The 19,194-nt window shown below is 37.6% G+C and overlaps 5 protein-coding genes and 1 long non-coding RNA gene across 7 annotated transcripts in view; 4 read left to right on the top strand and 2 right to left on the bottom strand.

Annotated features, from left to right (window-relative positions):
* The first annotated feature begins 96 nt into the window (after positions 1–96).
* Positions 97–3,056, top strand: LOC141909208 (integrin-linked kinase-associated serine/threonine phosphatase 2C-like). The gene is made up of 10 exons (XM_074799594.1): positions 97–213; positions 422–643; positions 754–871; positions 1,644–1,750; positions 1,844–1,937; positions 2,020–2,107; positions 2,193–2,311; positions 2,404–2,523; positions 2,618–2,702; positions 2,922–3,056. Exons 1-10 carry the CDS (start codon positions 180–182, stop codon positions 3,054–3,056), a joined length of 1,122 nt encoding a protein of 373 aa, XP_074655695.1. The 5' UTR covers positions 97–179.
* Positions 3,057–3,820: 764 nt separating this feature from the next.
* LOC141908174 (transmembrane protein 234 homolog) lies at positions 3,821–4,420 on the bottom strand. The gene has a single exon (XM_074798068.1). It carries the CDS (start codon positions 4,329–4,331, stop codon positions 3,882–3,884), a length of 450 nt encoding a protein of 149 aa, XP_074654169.1. The 5' UTR covers positions 4,332–4,420; the 3' UTR covers positions 3,821–3,881.
* Positions 4,421–4,739: 319 nt separating this feature from the next.
* LOC141908162 (uncharacterized) lies at positions 4,740–8,050 on the top strand. The gene is made up of 3 exons (XM_074798053.1): positions 4,740–5,012; positions 5,501–6,169; positions 6,439–8,050. Exons 2-3 carry the CDS (start codon positions 5,503–5,505, stop codon positions 7,986–7,988), a joined length of 2,217 nt encoding a protein of 738 aa, XP_074654154.1. The 5' UTR covers positions 4,740–5,012; positions 5,501–5,502; the 3' UTR covers positions 7,989–8,050.
* Positions 8,051–9,758: 1,708 nt separating this feature from the next.
* LOC141908177 (uncharacterized) lies at positions 9,759–10,277 on the top strand. Its single transcript, XR_012619589.1, has 3 exons — positions 9,759–9,840; positions 9,932–9,992; positions 10,139–10,277. It is a non-coding gene; the product is annotated as an uncharacterized LOC141908177 (long non-coding RNA).
* A 1,151-nt stretch (positions 10,278–11,428) lies between these two features.
* LOC141908175 (uncharacterized) lies at positions 11,429–16,650 on the bottom strand. The gene is made up of 3 exons (XM_074798069.1): positions 16,464–16,650; positions 15,228–15,412; positions 11,429–14,728 (listed from the first exon to the last, which is right to left on the bottom strand). The coding sequence occupies exons 2-3, from the start codon at positions 15,402–15,404 to the stop codon at positions 14,489–14,491; spliced, it is 417 nt and encodes a 138-aa protein (XP_074654170.1). The 5' UTR covers positions 15,405–15,412; positions 16,464–16,650; the 3' UTR covers positions 11,429–14,488.
* A 119-nt stretch (positions 16,651–16,769) lies between these two features.
* LOC141908154 (multiple epidermal growth factor-like domains protein 8) overlaps positions 16,770–19,194 on the top strand; it is a 28,135-nt gene continuing 25,710 nt past the window's right edge. The window contains exons 1-2 of one of the 2 annotated variants that reach the window (XM_074798034.1): positions 16,770–16,844; positions 16,956–17,053. The gene's annotated coding sequence lies outside the window, so the exon portion shown is untranslated. The remainder of the gene's footprint in view (positions 16,845–16,955; positions 17,054–19,194) is intronic. The other variant, XM_074798035.1, reaches the window with a different exon arrangement.

The raw sequence follows: 19,194 nt of genomic DNA, 5'->3' as shown, positions 1-19,194 counted from the left end.
GAAAACCTAGGATTCGAGCCTGATCACCACTATCGGGTACTGGGATACGCCATCGAAGCGGAACCGGTTCACATTCAGTCATGTGACCATCGCAAAAAATTCAAAATGGTGGACGGTCCATTGAATACTTGAATTACATTATTTTAGCGAAATCTGCTTATATATATATTGCCATTTTAATGGACCTATTTGACGACCTACCTGAACCAAATGGTAAATAGATGTACAAAACCGAGAAATAAAAATTACTGATTTTAGGACATTCCCCATCAGTTGCTAGCAACTTTGTTAATAAGAATGTGAATGGTCAAAGAAGTCAAAGAATTTTCGCGCTTCACTGTCTGTCTGTCTGATTTAATGACTGTCCCTAGTTTTTGGTTCTGATTCTGACTGATATTTGTTGATTTATGTATATTTATAGGTGCTAAGAAATTGCCGGATAAATACCCACCAATTCAGACACTACAGGTCCCAAACAATGAAGGGTCAATATTTGATGATTTGCCACCAGAATCCGCGGTGGCACGAGAAGAAAAAATTGCAGCTAATATCGATGGTGCCAACGACAGAAATGAGTCGAAACGAAAATCTACTGATGATAATCACGAGATCAGTAACAAAGAAAAACGATTCAGAGTCAATGGTAAAAACAGAAAAACTTTATATAAATTGCTTTCGTATATACATGTTATTATGTTGGGATGAAATATATTGTGAAAACACTTTTTCACTGGATGTATTCTCATTTGGTAGTTTGTTACAGAGTGAAAAGTTTTTGCGCGAGTTTACAAGGTGAACGCGATGAAATGCAAGATAGCCATGTTATTATTGATGATTTCAAACCGCAGGTCATTCGATCAAATCATGATGTGTAAGTTTTACTCATCACAGCAGGGGTAGATCCAAGGGGAGGGCGCAGGGGGTGCCTACCCCCCTCCTAGAAATATCAAGTTGCCCTGAAGTTTAACAAAAAAATACTAAATTGATACCTAAAAATTTTAAATTCATAAGCTTCTCTGTATTTCCAAAATACCAGTTTTCTGATGAGATTTCTTATGGGGTGCCCTTTTAATTGAATATGCCCTATTTTGAGGGTGCACCTTCCTGAATCAGACCCTAGATAATAATAATTATAATAATAATAATAATTTATTGAGCCTAAAATCCATATAAAATATGCTCATTGGCTTTACAATATAAAAATACAATTTAAACATTAAGATAGAAAAAACAATTTACATCATTAGTTAAAAGCTTTAGTGAACAAATGGGTTTTAAGTTGCAATTTAAAAACGTCAGTAGAAGGACTAGATTTAATTGCATCTGGTAAGGAGTTCCATAGTAGTGGGGCGGAGTAAGAAAAGGTCCTGTGACCCGCAGAGACTAGATTGACACGAGGGATGACTAGAAGTGATTGACTGTTTGATCTTAACACTCTAGAGGATGCCTTGTATTGCACTTATGATTTCAAATATTGTGGGGCCTGACCATTCAAGGATTTATAAGTAAGAATCAAGATCCAATCCGCCTCTGAGTAACAAATATAAAAATTATATATATTACAAAATTTCTAGTGCTCTGATTCCTCTTTTAATACAGCAAAAATGATTTGTTACAAATTTCAATGTTTTTCTTGTTACTAGGAGTCGCCTGAGTTTTTATGCTGTGTATGACGGACATGGTGGAAAACGAGCCTCAAACTACGCTGCTAAACATTTGCATATCAACCTGACTGAGAAATTCCCAAAGGGTAATGGAGTAAATTTCAAAATCTAAAATCGAACAAATAGTGTTCATAGAAAATAATATTAACCGTATCATCTTACAATCTGATTTATTGCAGGCGATTTAACGCAATTGGAGAAAGATATGAAGAAATGTATGTTAGAAGTGTACAAAAAAACGGATGAAGAATTTCTCAAAGAAGCTGCCAAACAGTCAGTTGTAGGACTAATGATGTTCTTATTAAATTGATTCTATGATAGACAATCGTAACTTGTATACTATATGTATTTGTAGAAAACCTCAATGGAAAGATGGTTCAACTGCCACGACAGTATTACTAGTAAACGATACGCTGTATATAGCTAACATTGGTGACAGTACGGTAAGTAATCGATAGGTGGATCGCGATAAATGTTTGAAGAATCCTGTACTCGGTAGATCTAGAATGGCTTATTTCTATTGTCAAGGCTGTTTTATGTCGACAAAATGATGTTAAAGAAACGATACCTATAACACTTACTAAAGATCATAGTCCGATAGCGTACGAAGAAAGACAACGAATACAGAAAGCTGGAGGCACTGTTAAGTAAGCTTTCGGATTTTATACACGTCCATTGGCTGAAAGTTTTGGGTTTGAAAATCTCTAGATAATTTTACCCAATTCTCATACATAACCAGGGAAGGTCGCGTGAATGGAATATTAGAAGTTTCTCGTTCATTTGGTGATGGTCCCTATAAACGTTTCGGGGTTTCCTCTGTCCCAGATATCAGACGCTGTCAACTCACAGATGGAGACAGGTAAGCCTTTATTGCTAACTGTTTTCCAGGCACATCAAGGTGAAAAAGATGTTTCTATATCATAATGGATAATGTTCGTTCTGTCTATCCATAGGTATCTGATCATTGCTTGCGATGGACTTTGGAAAAGTTTCAAACCACAGGAAGCGATTCAATTTATCGACAAAATATTTGAGAAGGTATGGATCAAATTAGCCAACATAACTATTGTCTCAACTATGTTTGACTGGCACAAATTGATGTATCACAGTAGACTCTACCTTACTCTTGTTTGGCAATCCATACCTGCTACCGATTAAAGCAGAATCTACTGTATTACAAATCATTCTAGTCTAAAAGTTTACTGCATTACACTTACTCTAGTGTAATCTAGATGTAGACGTTATCGATTATTTCAGGGTGAAGATGATGAATCTCTACTGTACAGTACAGCGTGTTCACAGATTGCATTAGAATCGGTCAGACGTCTCAGCGGTGACAATGTTTCTGTTATCATCGTAGCATTTACGAAAAACGATAATAAAACCCTATGACGAAATATTGTATTCTCGAATCTTTCTCCTTGTTCTTACATCAATTCACGAGGAAACATGAGTTGTTTAATACAAACAGATCTTCCAGCAAGTCAGGGCGAACTTCAGTTTTCATAACTAGTCGACTAGTGGTCAAAACTTATAACCCTAACACTTAGTTCAGTCATAACGCATTTCACAGTGTCTTCCATGTTAGAAATAGGTTCTAAATACAGCGTCAGTGCTCAATCCCCTGTTGACCATTTCCAGGCTGTGGTTCCTTCTAACTGACATTCAATTTCACTTAGTTCCACTAAGTCCGATAACAGAAGATGGTCTAGTGGTTTGACTCAAAGGACGACGTGAACCTACTCGCGACAAACATCTGAGACCAAAATATCTGTTCATGATATTAGAAGATAATTCATATCCCGCATGTAAATATTTGGTTCATCCTGAGGTTATCCAGTCACCTGGCTGATAACAAACTTCCGGGACTAGAGTACCTTCATAATTATAGATAACTCCCAGTGTGAATATAATTGGATCAAAATCTTCAGATCAGGCTAGTTGTTCATAGTACAGTGGGGCTTCCTTACAAGAAATTTGGACATCGATTAATCAGTTTAAACAAACTTTAAATTTTGTACCATTATTAAGATAATTTATCGAGTTTTATGCTGACATATCCTGGTGTCCTCAGAATTTCACTGTTACAATTGAACTGTCACCTGCCGGACAACAGACATGAAATAAAACTATTTCTTATAATATAGACGTCATACGTATATTTTCTAAATATTTCTATACAAAATTATGAAGGATTTAATAGCAGTAAAGTTGATTCTATGAATGTCCACCACTGTTGGGACAAGGATGGTCGGGGCCGTCGACTCGACCCGCGAATGCACGCGAACCAATAACGCAGCAAAATACACCAGTAACGACCATCAACATTCCGATGAACGTCTGTTTGCTGACTTTCTCGTCGAGGATCACGTATCCGGAAATGATCGTGAAAACGAACGTCAACGCGTTCGTAATCGGCACAGCCAGCGCTAAATCAGCCGTTCGTAACGTCAGGAAAAACACAATCGATCCGGCTTGATTCATGAGGAACGGAATCATGAAGCGTCCGGTTGACACGAGAAAATTCAGTTCTGCTAAAAACTGGAAGACTCGATTCGACTTCTTCACCCTTTCGATCCCTTCTCCGCCTTGTTTTAACATCGGATTCGTAAAACCCCATAAAAATGCGGCCAGAGTCAGATATACGATTTCACCTATATATTCCATAGTTGGAGTTGCTTTTGATGTTCACCAATCAAGAACAAATTAGGCGATTATTGTCTTCGACTAAATATTTTTCAAGGGGCAACCATCTTTTTATTGCGTAAAAGTAAAACGCGGATTAGGATAAATTCAAATTCAAGTACTTTATTGTCCATAAATAGGTGAGGGACATCGGACCATAGTGTGCAAAACATTATATCTTTTCCCCCGGTAACTTATTATTGACAATGCAAAAATAAATCTAAGTTAATTTTTCGAAGCCAACAAAGAACGGAAAATTCTGGTTTGCTCTCGGTGTAGAAAACGAAGAACTCAGTTCGTTTTAGAGTCCCGGGTTTACCCCTCGACACGAAGACTGCACTAAACACGCCAATACGGCGTAATGAAAATACTGTCGGGTTGGCACTCGGTGGTAAAATACGTAGTTCTAATCGTCCTGACTCAAAATTCACATCCGACAGATCATTCGCCAATAGAATGTGAATAATTTTGCGAACCCTGGCCTTTATAAAATAAAAACACCTGGCCCCTGATTAGTTTCCCGAGACGGTGAAAATCAGAAACTATAAAATAGCATAGCAACGGCGGATCTAGTGGCGGCTGAGTACAGTATCGTTGGTAACGCGTTGCTGTGGATTGTCACCAGAGACTAACATGGGCGAACGAAGAAATACCACTCATTAGGTAAGAAGTATTTTATAATTTGATTAGTGTACTGGACCTAATTTCTCATAGTTTAAGTGAACTGTTATAGAAGCTGGTCAATTTTGAATGAGACCTAGCTACGAACTAATTACGTAATATGATGAGATATGATACATGTATCGGATCATATAGATACCACGTACGACAGAGCTGAGTCTAACTTCCGAGATCATCAACGCAATGCCAATATATCGATGTATATATTTTCCTCTGATCATAATGAGAGACTGCAGCCCGATCTATTGTCGGATTTTAATCATTATTGCAGACATTGGCAACAGCCTCAGTATATATACGTAAATGCTAATATAACCATTGGCTTAGTGTTACCATTAATAAGACGTACGCGTGTAGTTTAATCCAACCCAAGCTAATGGGTTGGCATAATTACAGAGTAAAGAGCATATCAGAACCCTTGTTATTTTGATCATTTGTTTGACGCAAATATATTTTCGATGTTTGGACAGTAATGACGCGGACAAACCACAGACAACGAAGACACCGTGTCGAAACGAAACAAGATACCTGTTTACAGTCGACTGGACTTCGACCGGAAACGAAAGAGAACGCGTTTTTGGAAGGATATCGTTCCCCGTCCGCGGATGAATTGGGATTATCTGGCGGACATCCTGTGGTGAAAACAACGAAACGTTCCAAAGAAACGAGAGGTCGTCTGAAATCGAGAACCGGATTACAAAGCGCCGGTCGCAAACAGAAACGAAGGAGTAAGCGGCGTCCACGAGTTGCCGCTCCTTCGGGAGAAAAAATGCCAGATAAGAGTGTAACTAACAAAGATATGAGTTATACGGAAACGGAGGAATCTTCGATCCAGAGCAGCAGTCGCGATGCGTCAACTAGCAGATCAAGTCCTGAGCTAACCAGCAGGTACCAAAATCAACCCGGGCTACGTCTGGATTCATCGCAGCGCGATTCGAGAAAACCTCGGCGCGGTAGTGTCACCCCTGCCACTTGCTCGGACGAGGCCGACGTTTCCGACTCCGACTGCGGCAAGCAAAGGAGACAACAAAAGAGCAAAAAACGAATGAAACGAAAGAAGAAACGCAAAACAACGCAATCGGATCGCGATGTCACAACCGATCGAAAAACCCCGATTGTGATAAGGGGTCGACCAGAAAGTAAGTTATCTTAATGGAAGAATTTCTTGAAGATAATGCCGCTAGTCTTACTGGTACGTGGTATGGCAGTATACCTAAAAACGTATGCATCGAAGAAAGCGTTGTTGAAATGCTACTAAGGCACTACAGACGATATGCATTGCAGATCAATAGGAAATCTTTTAGTTGCCGGTGATCAATATAATGTCATTTATAGAACTTAAAAGCTCATTAAACCTATGCGAACAATTTTCATTCCAATATTTCATGAAAAGTAATCTTCGTTTCAGGTTTGACGCCGCCTTCGTCGCCAGAAAATTCTAATTTTGTCAAACGAACAACGGACAACACGAATGATTTCTCGCAACTAAACGCATCACCTCGGCTTCCTCCGCTTGAGAAAAAATTCCTTGTCCACGCGCCTGATTTTCATTCGGATTTCAAAAATCACTACGATCAATACAGCTCTAGAAAAGTGAAAGCTCAAAATCTTACCACTCCGTATTGTATGTATACCCAACAAGATCCAAATAGGCGTCCATCGCGCGGAACGTATTCATCAACCGACAATCCACACGACTTCTGGCTGGAGCACCTGAGGCGAACTAGCGAAAATGCGTTTTTTCAAAAGTCGAATAGTTTGGAAATAGCCTTCAAAGACAAAGATCGTCAGGAGATTTTGCAAGCGATGCGTAAAGCATCTCGCAATCGAAGTCACGAACGTGGAGGACAGATGACAACGACGATGTTTCACGGAAAAACCTCGGCGATTGTTACCGAACAATTCTCGCATTCATCCGAACCGCGTAGAAATTCTCATCAAACCAACGCTATCATTACAGTTAGTGACTCTTGTACACAGAACATGGATTTTTCACTGAAAAGGAAACCTAACATTCTAGAAAACGAGAAAATAGAAAGTACAGAAGAAGTTGAATTAACAGCGTCGATCATCGTCACTGACCGTACAGGGAAGGTAGAAAGCCACGAGACAGACGAGAAGACTCATCACGTGGTTCAAATACCACGTGTACCAGATCTCGATGATTTCGAATTCGTGACTTTCAGCGACGAAGACGCAAAAACGACTGAAGTAAAACCGACATCCTCGCCTTCGGTAGAAATATTCGTGGACAACATGATTGAGAAATCTGTTAATAAAGTGCTGGATGAAATTCCTTCTCTCGACCTTTCGCAACTTAACAACGACGACCACCAGACGTCAAATGTGTCGTCGTGCGAAAACGTGCAGGAAAACACGGAAGATGACAAAATACCAGCTGGCCATTCTATGAAAACGATGGACTGTATTGAGGCAATGGCGGAATCATCGGAAGTTGAAAATAAGGAAGCCGTGGTCGGGAACTCCAGTGAAGAGTTGAGTCCACACGAAGTACTGTCTTCGGACATCAACGATATCTCTACTGATGCAGACGTTCAGTCCAACGAAGCGCATCTAAAATCACAGAAAATAGTAGCTAATGCTGAAGAACTGTTACTGGCTCTCGATGATTCAGTTCCAACTTGTCTCGAACTTAGTAGCAACGCGTACGAAATATTTCCAGGTTTATTCAACAAAACAACGGGAGAAACACCGGCGAAGAAGTTTACCGTCCCCGAGCCGCTTACAACTCCAACAGCAGACGAGATCGCTCTTACTACTCCACACGAAGAGAATCACCACAGTGACAGCGATATCAGCGAAAACATCGAGATATATCAAAATGAGAGCGACGAAATAACGCTCGATACCTCGATTTGTCCGACGCCGTCTGGAAAATTAGGACAGCCCAAGAAACAAGTTCGTTTTCATGGCTATAAGACTAAACGAAAACATTAAATTTATATTTGCGCATCTACATTTGTTTATATATTTATCAAAACTAAGTTCAAAACTAACTACCTGTTATTTTATAGTTGTTGAATAAACGTGAATATACGTGTAAGTTCTGATAATATTTTCATTCGTGTTATCCGTGCCAATAACGTTAGGTTGTCCTTACTTTAAGATGTTCTTGTTCCGATAAATGTTTGGCGTGGCTGACCGGTAGACGGTCAGACATGACCTCATTAAAGAATGCTAGTTATATAATGACAATTTGCGGAAATTGAGGAAGAAATGAGGGATTCATAGGCGTTATGGTGCTGTTCTTTGGAATAGAAAATCCGTTTGAACACTATGAACTTTCGGCGAATTAAAATCGAGGTACTGTCTAGGAAACGATCAAAAGCCAGCTTATATAGTGTTTATTTTATAAAAGGTCGTGCTTTTAGCGCTATTTAAAGCGGTATATTTTTTTTCAGACGTCTCTCTTGAATGGAAATATGGCACTTAAAGTTTCCGAGTGTTGTTCGTTCGCGTCTTTCCGCTTTGATAATCTTGCATGAAAAGAAGAACCAGACTGCAATTCTAAAAACCTAGTCATTTGCCGCAAATGTCATTTACTAGAGCTCGCCAAGGTGTCCTCATTAATGTTATGCGTGGAATGTGATTCAAACAAACACTGAGGGCAAATGTGTCCGGATTGTCAAGTTTATCCTTCCAGGGAAGTGTGATGAGTCACATCACACTTCCCTGATCCTTCTAATCAATTTCCGTGGCAATCATGGCGAGTTCTCCATTTTTGCAAGATCGTCTAGTTTTTCAGGATGGTGGTTCGGGACTGTACCAAAATACAACCTCGTTACAGCAAACTTCACGGGACCAGAAAATATGTTCGTTACAACCGATAGTTCGTTATCCAATATGAAATAATCTAAATTTTCTTACTTTGGACGAAATTCTATATTTGTTATATCCGATGAATCGTTGTATCCGAGCCAGTTATAACGAGGTTCCTCTTTAGATAGTTCCTCCGACCTCAAATACCTGTTGTTTCTTTAGAAGGAATTTATACCATACAGAAAACCTCGGCCAACTCGGACTTAGTCGGACCAGGGAAGTGTGATGAGATGGAATACGGACGCTATTGTGCAGCTCTTGTCGAATGTGCGTTGTAATTGCCCTAAAGCCGATAACGGTTCGTCGGCGAGCGCTTTGTTACGTAACGCGCCGATAAGCGATAACCAGCGAGATCGGGAATCTCCGTAATAATTCAGTTGTTTCCGAATATCGGTTTTTCATCCCATAATAAACTTATATAAAAATTCCTCTGTAAACTGGTTAAACTCAACACCTGATTTCCCCTCATCAATTTTAGTCGATCAACTTGTATTCACAATTGTCTTAAATTTAAGTGCCCCCTAGTCTGTCTCTTAACTGCTTCTCTTTAATCTGTTTTAGCGTGTAACTGTTTCTACGTTAATTTTCCTTTAGTTTGTATCATCTCTGATTACTTGAATTAGTCTCTTTGTCTCTGGATTGTATATATCTCTCATAATTTCTGTAGTATTCATTATTTCTGAAGATGACTATTAGGACATAGACGAAACGTTGAATAAACTACTAACATTTTTGGACTTTTTCGTTATCATTGTGCGATTCTCTCTACATCGCTTCAGACGGATATAGTGTTTTATCAATCGTGATATCGGTTCTTTCCGCTGTATTAAAATGGCAACGGTTGTCAACGAAATTATAAATGATGACGATTTTGACGAACTATTCTTTGATAGTGACGAATTGGTTCAGATCGATACGGAAATATTACGGGAATCCTCTGGATCAGGATCAACTAATTCGGCCGATTCTAGTGAGTGTTATTCCTTTTGAATCAATGTAATATCGGAATAGTTTCCACCTAATTGCAGGCACTTTATTCTTTCCTTTTCTTTTTCATATAGGTACTTCTCAGGCTCAGCTGACCAGAGACTGCGATCTGAACACGAGAAAACACACATACAGGTATTTTTTACATTTATTTTTATAATCAATACAATCCTTTTAGGTTATAAAATAATAAACGAATACAGAAAATAATATATAAACATAATATAAAAAATCCAGATAAGTACATGTTAAAATAATAATCATTATTATTATTTTCGCAGGAACACTATATATTTGGAAAAGGCTATGACTGAAGTGATTAACCATCGAGTATTTAAATTCAGTTCAAATGGAATGGCAGCAGTACATAATGGAAAATCGATCGATAAAATTTTGACTACAAATACGTCGCCGTCCAGACTTGGAATTAACCAGTGGTTTACAAAAATTCAAGATACATTATGTTCCGCCATTCACATAAGCACTGCGAAAGATTTGGATAAAATGTGGGCAAAGTTTCATGTTGTGATAGTCACAGGGACAGTTTTTTTAACGTTTTTGTTCTTACGCCATTTTTGTAATTTGACACGACACATATTACAGATATATATCGGGTACTGTTCAGTATCATCATCAAAATCAATGTTGAACAACTCCTTCACATGGCTTTTGAAATTATTTTTATCGATAGGACGACGATCCGGAGGTTTCGCATTTTTTCCACACAATCGACAAAGATCCATGACTAAAAACAAGAAAAGGTTAATTAAATGAGATTGCTGATGCTATTTAGGCAACTTGGTTTATATGGGGGACAATAATTTGTAGGCCTAATGTAAGCGTTATTAAGTAACATTATTATGTAGTAAATACACATTTTAAAGATCATACTTCATGTATATGTCTGTGTCGTAACATAGCAACATGACGTCAGAAACGAAAGCTGCGCGAGTCTGGGCCGAAATATTTGACATCTTCAATGCCCAAATAACGCTAAACCCGGAATCGGAACGAACTGGCAAAAACATATGTTTAACACATAAAAACAGACTTTAATCACAATATAAACACTTAATGTTCCGATTCCGGGTTTCGGAGATATAGAAGAATAAAAATACATACCTTTTTGGACAAATTTTACGAGAAATTGTTGAATTTCAACCGATTTTCTAAAGAAAAATATGTTTATACACAGCCACTTCCACGTGGTTCAATGAACTGCAGTGCGCATGCGTAGTATCGATCGCAGAACATTTATCGGGCTAAAACTATTGCGGGTTGTTCTGCGACCGAATCAAAGTTGATGTTGACTGGTGTTCAGCTGGTAACACACACTCGATAAGCGTAGCTTACTGCTGTTGCGGTAACCTTTGATGTACGGGCTGAATTGAATAGCCTACATCCGGCAATTAAAAGCGTCCGTATTCCATCTCATCACACTTCCCTGGTCGGACCAAGAAACGTCGTGCGTATAGAAACTGTCCTGAAGATTTTGTCCGAGTTGACCGAGGTTTCATGCAGCTTCCCAGTAGAAAATAAATCTCAGTAAATTCAAAATCAGCAGTTTTAAATACAGCGAATTTTAGTTTATTTTTCTAAAAACAATAACTTAAATTTGACTGTCATTAACAAACAATACATTCTAATCTTTAACATCGAAAATCAACAGCATCTCGAATAAGTTGCCGATTTAATTTCTGATCAAGGTACGGATAATTATTTCATCTTCTCATTAAAATATCAAACGAATTAAAATCGATTTGTAAAATCTTTCTTTCAATAATGATTGATATACATGTATATTAGATACAGGAAGGTCTTAAAATATACTTTTCTCCGTGTACAAAATGTTACAAAAAAAGACATTAAACACTTATTCAAAGCACAAAAAGGTACATCAATTTTCAGTTATTATCACAATCACACACACGAGTAGCACTTTCAAACCAAACGAATTCTTCAAAAAGCAACAGCATTCTTATCGAGAATAACGAAGTCCTTGTTTTCAGTTTTTTCTTCAGATTATAAGGTCGATCAAAAATCTTACTTTTGGTCATAAAAAAACAAGAATTACTTGTTTCTTTAATTAGACCCGTTTCTCACGTTAAAATCCTGTCGAAAAAAGAATTGCCGGTGTCTACTATTTTCAGAAGTAAATCGCGATAATTTTTTTCAGTTTGCGTTTACTGCAGTCGCCAATAACGACACGCAGTTTGTTCTCTCTTGAAATAACCTTGCGTAACTAACAGAAGACATTCGACAAAATTGTGGGTATATGAAAATAAGTCATAAACAATCAAATACAGTGTCGGATGTCAAAAAATCTTTACGATATGTCTCGACAGTGGATATTATTTCGCATTCAATATTCAAAGCAGTATATTTGATGATTTTTCTCAATTAGGTTTCGATGTGTTGCTATATAACTCGTTGTAAACTATCAAACTATAGGTGCACGCCACACATACTGAGTTGAGACAGTATATCTATAATCGAGACATGTTAAAATACTTGCATTGAACACGTTGCATATGACGATAGAAACTGTATCTGTGTTTGATACACCACCAGCACAATATAATCGCCATTTAGATTTTATGGTAAACGATCACAATTACACATAGAAAAAGAATATCGAGGCACTCGCTTACTTCATACACACACATACACAAGAATTTCAATGAATTTTCACTTAAAAGTTCAAATTTTATCAAATGTATCAACAAAAAGCTTTTGACATCGATGGTCTAGAATTTTGTGTGCAAAGTTTAATTCTATTTTTGGATTTATCTATCTTACGATTTCTGAACGCTCAAATCACCTGATTCATCGATAGGACAACACTGCGGGAAATATTGCGGTTTCAAATAAATCGGTGAAGTGCTAGGTTTTTCCAGGCAGTACGTATATAAAACGGTCAAAAGCACCCGCAAGAAAATTCGAATACCAGAACACAGAGTTCGCCAGCAAAGTTATCATACACACTCACACACAGAACGTACGTTCATAAAATACAAGTTATTTACAAAGCTAATAAATACCTTTTATATGTACAATTTACAAGACGTTCATTTTTTTTCAGTAAAAACAACGCGTTTGTATTGAATATATTGCATTGATTGATATGTTAATCGAGCACTAATCACTCGTCCGCATCCCTTTGGAAAAAGGGATTCGAAGACACAATAAGGATTGACTAGTTTCTAAATCATGTTGTCATGTTTACGTTTGGAATTATTGTTCACAATGCTCGTTGATATTTCTTTGACTGCATCTGAAAATCCTACAGTTTATAATTTCTTCTATTTTATATTTCGTTTGACATTTTCAAACTAATTGACGACCGATTTCAAAACCACTATTTCTAAAACTGATTAAGCAACAATTTATGGGATATCGCTGCGAAAATATGCCGCTCCTCGGGAACAATTTTTCGGTGGCGAACCTCTGCAAATTCATAGTAAGGCCATACGAAATAAATTACTTGATTTTTCTCATCAGAAGTTGTGAAAAATCATTAAAGAGGGAGGTTTATATTTTATATTCTGTATACAAAATACTGCAAAAGCTCTAATGAAGACTTGTGCAGGAAACGGGTGATGGAACTAGCTTTTAATAATCAATTTAAACTTATTGAACCCTGGCTACGTTTGCGAAGATTTAGACTATCAGATGCTTCAAGTGTTTAGCTACATGCTTGGCAGCAAATAGATGACTTCTGTGAATAATATTGTTAGTCTAATTCTTAAACTGGTAGTTTTACATTTTATTTCAAAATAAGATGAAAAAAAACCTGATGGCGGCTAAATTCGGAGAGGGAGCTGATGAGAATCAAGAACAATTTATTTTCATATGGCCTTAGAGACGTTGAAATGAAGAGATTTGATACCAGCCACGCTTACCGTGGTACCGTGATGCAATATTTTTCAATGATTGTCTTAAAAATGTTCAGCATGTTTAGACAGCAATAACAGAATTTTCATTAGAAACACAAAAAAGCATTAACCGAAATTTTGTATACTTTACGATAGCAGTGGGAAAAATGAGTCCACATTGTTGAAAAATGAGGCTTGTAAAACCCAGACGTGATAACGTCCAATTCGAAAAGAGAATAATTTTGTATCATAGCCAAATAAGGCAGTGTGACTTTCACACGCCATGAACTACGCATTTCGATTTTTCAGAGGTGTTTAATTTCGAAACGCATCAATAAATCTATGTTCTACGGCAGCACAGGAAACGACCGAGTTATTTGGCAAATGTCCAAACGTTACTGAAAGTCAATTGTCATACGTCACACATGGCGAAACAAACAGCAACTAATACTGATTTGACCGCTACAACGCGGCCAATAAAATAATGAAGTCTCTCGTCACTCCAGCCGTCTGCGTAAATAACTGTCTGGTTCACAAACACGACCGGTTGACACGCGCGGAATTTTGTTTGCGAGATGCCGCTGCATCATTGTTTCTATATGCCGTCTAGTCAGTTGATTACCACCAGCTCTCATCCGCCGCAACCGTGACCTTGACAAGCAAAAACAGACGTCGTCTCTCGGAGAGATAACTGCATTGTTGGTGCAAGAAGATTCTATGAAATGAGATAAAATTTCCTAAAAGGGTTCCAACCGATTAGTAAGCTTTCTCCGATAGACTATTAGCTACCCGTCCTATGAAGTGGGATGCGTCGGTGCTACGCATCCGCGACGTACATAGTCCGAAGACGAACATCTGTTGACTTTTGCTGATGACCAAATATTTCGAACCGTTAAAGGCGATCACGTGATTGTTTTCGATACTTTTCACACAGTAGGTTACGTCATTGACGATAATTCTTTCCGGTTTAGCGCCATGGAAAATTCTCTTCACAATCTACACAAACGAAACAAAATGATTATACAATATGAACTTGATACATAATACATGTACATAAATTAAATAGATCTGCCCGGTTTTTCAAAACTTGTCATTTATTTAGGTTGTATAGCAGAATTATGCGTCGTAACAAATTCAAAAGCTTATTTCATGTGATTTAGGTTCAAGCTGTGCAGTTATATAGATTTCAAGTGTTTTTCAATTATGCGCGCCCCAAATCACCCATTAGGACTCTATACGTTTCAATCTTATCTAAACTTATCAAGTCCAAATAATTTGAAATCATAAGTGACTGATAAGAGAGCGAGTAAGATTCCAGTAAGACTTCATATATAATGCTAGTATCGTGGAAAATCACTGCGGTTGACCAGAAGCGACGAAATGATGAGTCAACTTATTTTAATATCAAATTCTATTGAATGAAGTTTTCTTTGTAGTTGTAGTACAACGTACTTTGAAACCGTTCTAATTGGTGACCTATAAATATTATATTTACCTCTAATTCCGAACTGGATACGTGGAAACCATTCGAAGCTGCCGCCGTAACGCCATTCTCATAAACCAGAGCGGCCGACTTGAAAAACATACTTTTCTCTTTCAGTATGTATTCGAGCCATTTCTTCCAGGCTTGTGAAGGAGCGTTCACAGAAGTCGGTGCCATCAAACCCCACATCTCGAAATCTGCAAAATACAATGAGAAGACGAAATATTACGACGGGAATAGAGAGAAAACGATAACGTATCATTTCCTAGCCTAACCTAGAAAGTGGTTGCGCATTTTTCAAAAACGTGAATAGAGGAAATATGAAGCCCGTGGGCTAATGCGCCAACGGAAACCTTGATGTATAACAATAGCTCAATTGATTGGGACCGTCATATATCGTGAATGTCACGGGCTCTTTCGAGGCCATAGTAATGTTGTTTCTGTTATATGTAGGAGGGCAACTTCATTGTTGGCTCAGCTTCCATATAGTTCAGGGATAGATTTTTCCAATTTCTCTTGGAAAAAATATGCGTCTAGTCGTCGGGTAAATATCAACTCGTCAAAAAAATGCTTGGCATTCGATCAATCCGTACGGCTCTATTTGCGTATAATTCACCTCGCCCTGACGTCGTCTAGCTATTATTATTTCCCGCGCGCCGTATATCGACGTCACGATCACTGCTGTTGCTATTATTACCGCGCTACAACCGAGTACTGAAAGCCAGACACAATTGGCACAGTGCCAATCTTATTATCATTAAATCGATATGTTCCTGATCTGGTTTGTACTGTGATCGGTAAATTTCCGTTTCTATCTTCATGAATAACGCCTCTCCATTAAGCTGGAGATCATAAATAAATTTTCTTCGATAAAATCCGGGCGAAATTTATAGTTTTTAAAAGATAAAATTATGTAAATGACAAAATACTGGGTTACTAGGGTATGAATGTTTTTGAATAGGTTGCCACTAAACATATATTTCTCAGGTCCTACACTTGATTTCCGATAAATGAATACAGTAAAGAATACATACAAGCTAATTTCAAGTTTGAAACAGTCGTAAGATTAGATTGAAATACATTTAAACTTGCTAACTTATCGTTATAGAATTCGAGAGAAGATGGCGCACCCACGTACTACATACTACCAAACCGTCTGGTTGCAAAAAACACGCCTTAAAACCATTTACAGTTTGATAATTGAATAAATATGTAATCGAAAACTAGTTGAATCTATATTTCACTAACCTTTCTTAAAATTATCGAATTAAAAAGGCAAATCCGTAAGTAAATTCCCGATGAAATAATTCTGAGCGTATTCTATTGCGAACGTGCATATGTTTATCTTTGACTCTGTTTACGTCGGTTATATACCCTACCGCAATGGATCGTGGGTAATTTCATTGACTGTGGTGGGTTTTCGTGTGCGTGCGCAGCGGGAATTTACGTATTTCATTCAAACGGTTCACTATCGACCAATCAACGAGCGAATGGCAACCCGCCAAACAGTATTTGCGTTGAGCCGTTGCCAAGATTCATTCATTAACATGTGATGTGTCATGCAACGCTCACATCTTTCAAATTCTACCTACGATCTCATGGTGGTTTTAGTAGGTCGTGTGACTATTTGTAATTACAGTTTAAGAATTTCATCATCCTTAATTCATTTTGACTAATTTATTTTTTGAAATATGGAATTAAACCCACAGCCAAATGAATTGTATTTTCATCCTGTTTTAGTCTGTATCCGCCTATGAAGATGATGAATATAACGCACACCACCACTTAATCGGAAAGTCGCCAGACTCGTGTCACGGATACATCCTGTTCCGAACTTGGTATGAAATATTACGGTTTTCCCGCGGCGTTTTTTCCAAGTATACATTCAGATCTTTGTTATCATGTAGAAAACGTTCAAATTTTCCTTGTTCACCGTACACTGCGCGGGCTTACTTAGCCAGTTCTTATGAAAAACAAATTCAGGAAATCCAGGAAGTTAGATTTCTTTATTGATCTAGATTATATGGGTGGTCGTCATTTCTGCTAGTAGGATAACCAAACTCAAACGTGATAAACGGATAATAAGATAGAAACCCACTATGTACAAATTAAAAGAATTTTAAAATCGAGAATTCATTTATTCAAACAATCTAACATATAAAATTCACGACGTTTCGATCTCACCCTAGAGATCATCGGCAGGTGTGGGATATTGACTAAACACAGGGGTATAATTAACCTGTTCTCCTTTGTATATATACCCCTGTTAAATTCTCGATTTCAAAATTTGTACATAGTGGGCTTCGTTCTTCTCATTAACCATCATCATCGGTACCGAACCACGACCTCTTGTTCAAGTTCAAACCACGCATCTCCATACTAATGCCTTCGGTATCATTTTCAACACGCCGTGAACAATAAAAGATCATATCATGATGGAATTTGTATATAATTGGTACATTGTAACATTTGGACTAGAAACGAATGGTTTATAAGCGTTAGTGCGGTAAAAAACTAGGCCGAAATGAATTATTGTTTATGTTTTACTGGTGGAGGTAAACATCCTTGAATGAGTTATTTGCGCAGCCGGCCGTAGAAACAAAACAACAGGAAGTATATACAAAAAATGTCATTATTATACAATATGGCAACAACTACATAATATACAGTAATTTATAGTCTTTCAAAACGAAAGCTAGAGCATCCAGGCATTATCACGTTACCATCTCCCGCATTAGCTTTACCTGCAGGTGCTTGTGTGACTTATCGTGTCCGAACTGTGGACTCCCTGGACTCCGCTTTTGGAGTACAAAACGCGCCGAGATCGAGACTTTAAAACGCGTCAATGAGGACAATCGGGTACAAAGCACTTAAATAGGCAATGTGTGAGTTTCTTCGTGGTCATCTGGTATATATTTTGAATTATATTTGATTTGACGGATTTTTTTTCTGATGGAAAATAAAATTGAAGACCGATCTTCTTTTCTGAATATTATCAAAAAAGATCCTTTCTATGTGACGATAAGAAAATAGTATCTAAATTTGTAATTCAAATCTTCCCATTGTCTTTAGTTATAAGAATAAGATGACACAACTTTCCATTTATTCTAAGAAGCCTGACAAACGTTAATTGAGCAAACATAAATTCAAACCCAATTCGATAATCTTGGAATGTGTATCGACTATATAGAACGCGCGTATACCGTATATTCGATATCTGTTGTCTTTAGGAAGCGTTATAATCGGGTAAACAATAAAATGCAGATTTTAGTTCACACTTCTCTCTATTATCGATGGTTATTGCGTACATATCTATGACAGTCATATTAATGACCATGTTTACTGATAAAACACAAATGTTATGTATGAGACAAGTTCGGTATCATGGGAAATTTTTGTACTTAGCATACTTAACGAACTGCAGTGAAAAATAGTCGACAAAATCAAAAATACATAAAAAAAGATTATGTATTTTTTACAAAATGGATAATCTTGTTGATTTGAATGTACGTATAGTAAAAAGTGTACTCAAGTAGGGTACATATTGTATACTAAACAAATGACATATGTGCATTTTAAGTACTATAAAATTAGAACAATCGAATGTGTTGGTTATTGAAAATGGTTAGGATTTATTCATTCTACCAGTCCGCGCGCATATTGTAAATGCGTAAATCTGATCGATGTCTTCTTGTATTGGGATTTTTATATGATCTGGTTCAGAACACAGCTATATTTCGCATCTGTGTTTGCGGTGTCAGCTGGTGTGGTGTGCCATGTGCCCTAGTGAGTGGACTTTTCCCTCAATATAACCAGGGAAGTGATATAACTAACGGACTCTGATACGAATTGATTGACGTCAGCGTGTTCAATTCGTGACTATATTCTACACACGGAAAGCCGTCCGGTGGTAGAAACCACCAAACGACACTCTGTTGGGGGTTACCGTTCACAATGTCAAGACACGTTGTTGCCCAAA

Source organism: Tubulanus polymorphus, chromosome 7, assembly GCF_964204645.1.
Source record: "Tubulanus polymorphus chromosome 7, tnTubPoly1.2, whole genome shotgun sequence".
In the NCBI taxonomy this organism is placed as follows: domain Eukaryota; kingdom Metazoa; phylum Nemertea; class Palaeonemertea; order Tubulaniformes; family Tubulanidae; genus Tubulanus; species Tubulanus polymorphus.
Note: the sequence above shows the minus strand (reverse complement) of the source record. Positions and strands in the feature narration are given on the sequence as shown.

Coding starts and splice junctions, on each gene's coding strand:
- LOC141909208 (XM_074799594.1), top strand. CDS start 180: ATGGACCTATTTGACGACCTACCTGAACCAAATG. Junction 872..1,643: donor ATTCGATCAAATCATGATGT/GTAAGTTTTACT, acceptor TCTTGTTACTAG/GAGTCGCCTGAGTTTTTATG. Junction 1,751..1,843: donor GACTGAGAAATTCCCAAAGG/GTAATGGAGTAA, acceptor GATTTATTGCAG/GCGATTTAACGCAATTGGAG.
- LOC141908175 (XM_074798069.1), bottom strand. CDS start 15,404: ATGTGGGGTTTGATGGCACCGACTTCTGTGAACGCTCCTTCACAAGCC. Junction 14,729..15,227: donor TATCCAGTTCGGAATTAGAG/GTAAATATAATA, acceptor TCGTTTGTGTAG/ATTGTGAAGAGAATTTTCCA.
- LOC141908162 (XM_074798053.1), top strand. CDS start 5,503: ATGACGCGGACAAACCACAGACAACGAAGACACCGTGTCGAAACGAAA. Junction 6,170..6,438: donor GATAAGGGGTCGACCAGAAA/GTAAGTTATCTT, acceptor TCTTCGTTTCAG/GTTTGACGCCGCCTTCGTCG.
- LOC141908174 (XM_074798068.1), bottom strand. CDS start 4,331: ATGGAATATATAGGTGAAATCGTATATCTGACTCTGGCCGCATTTTTA.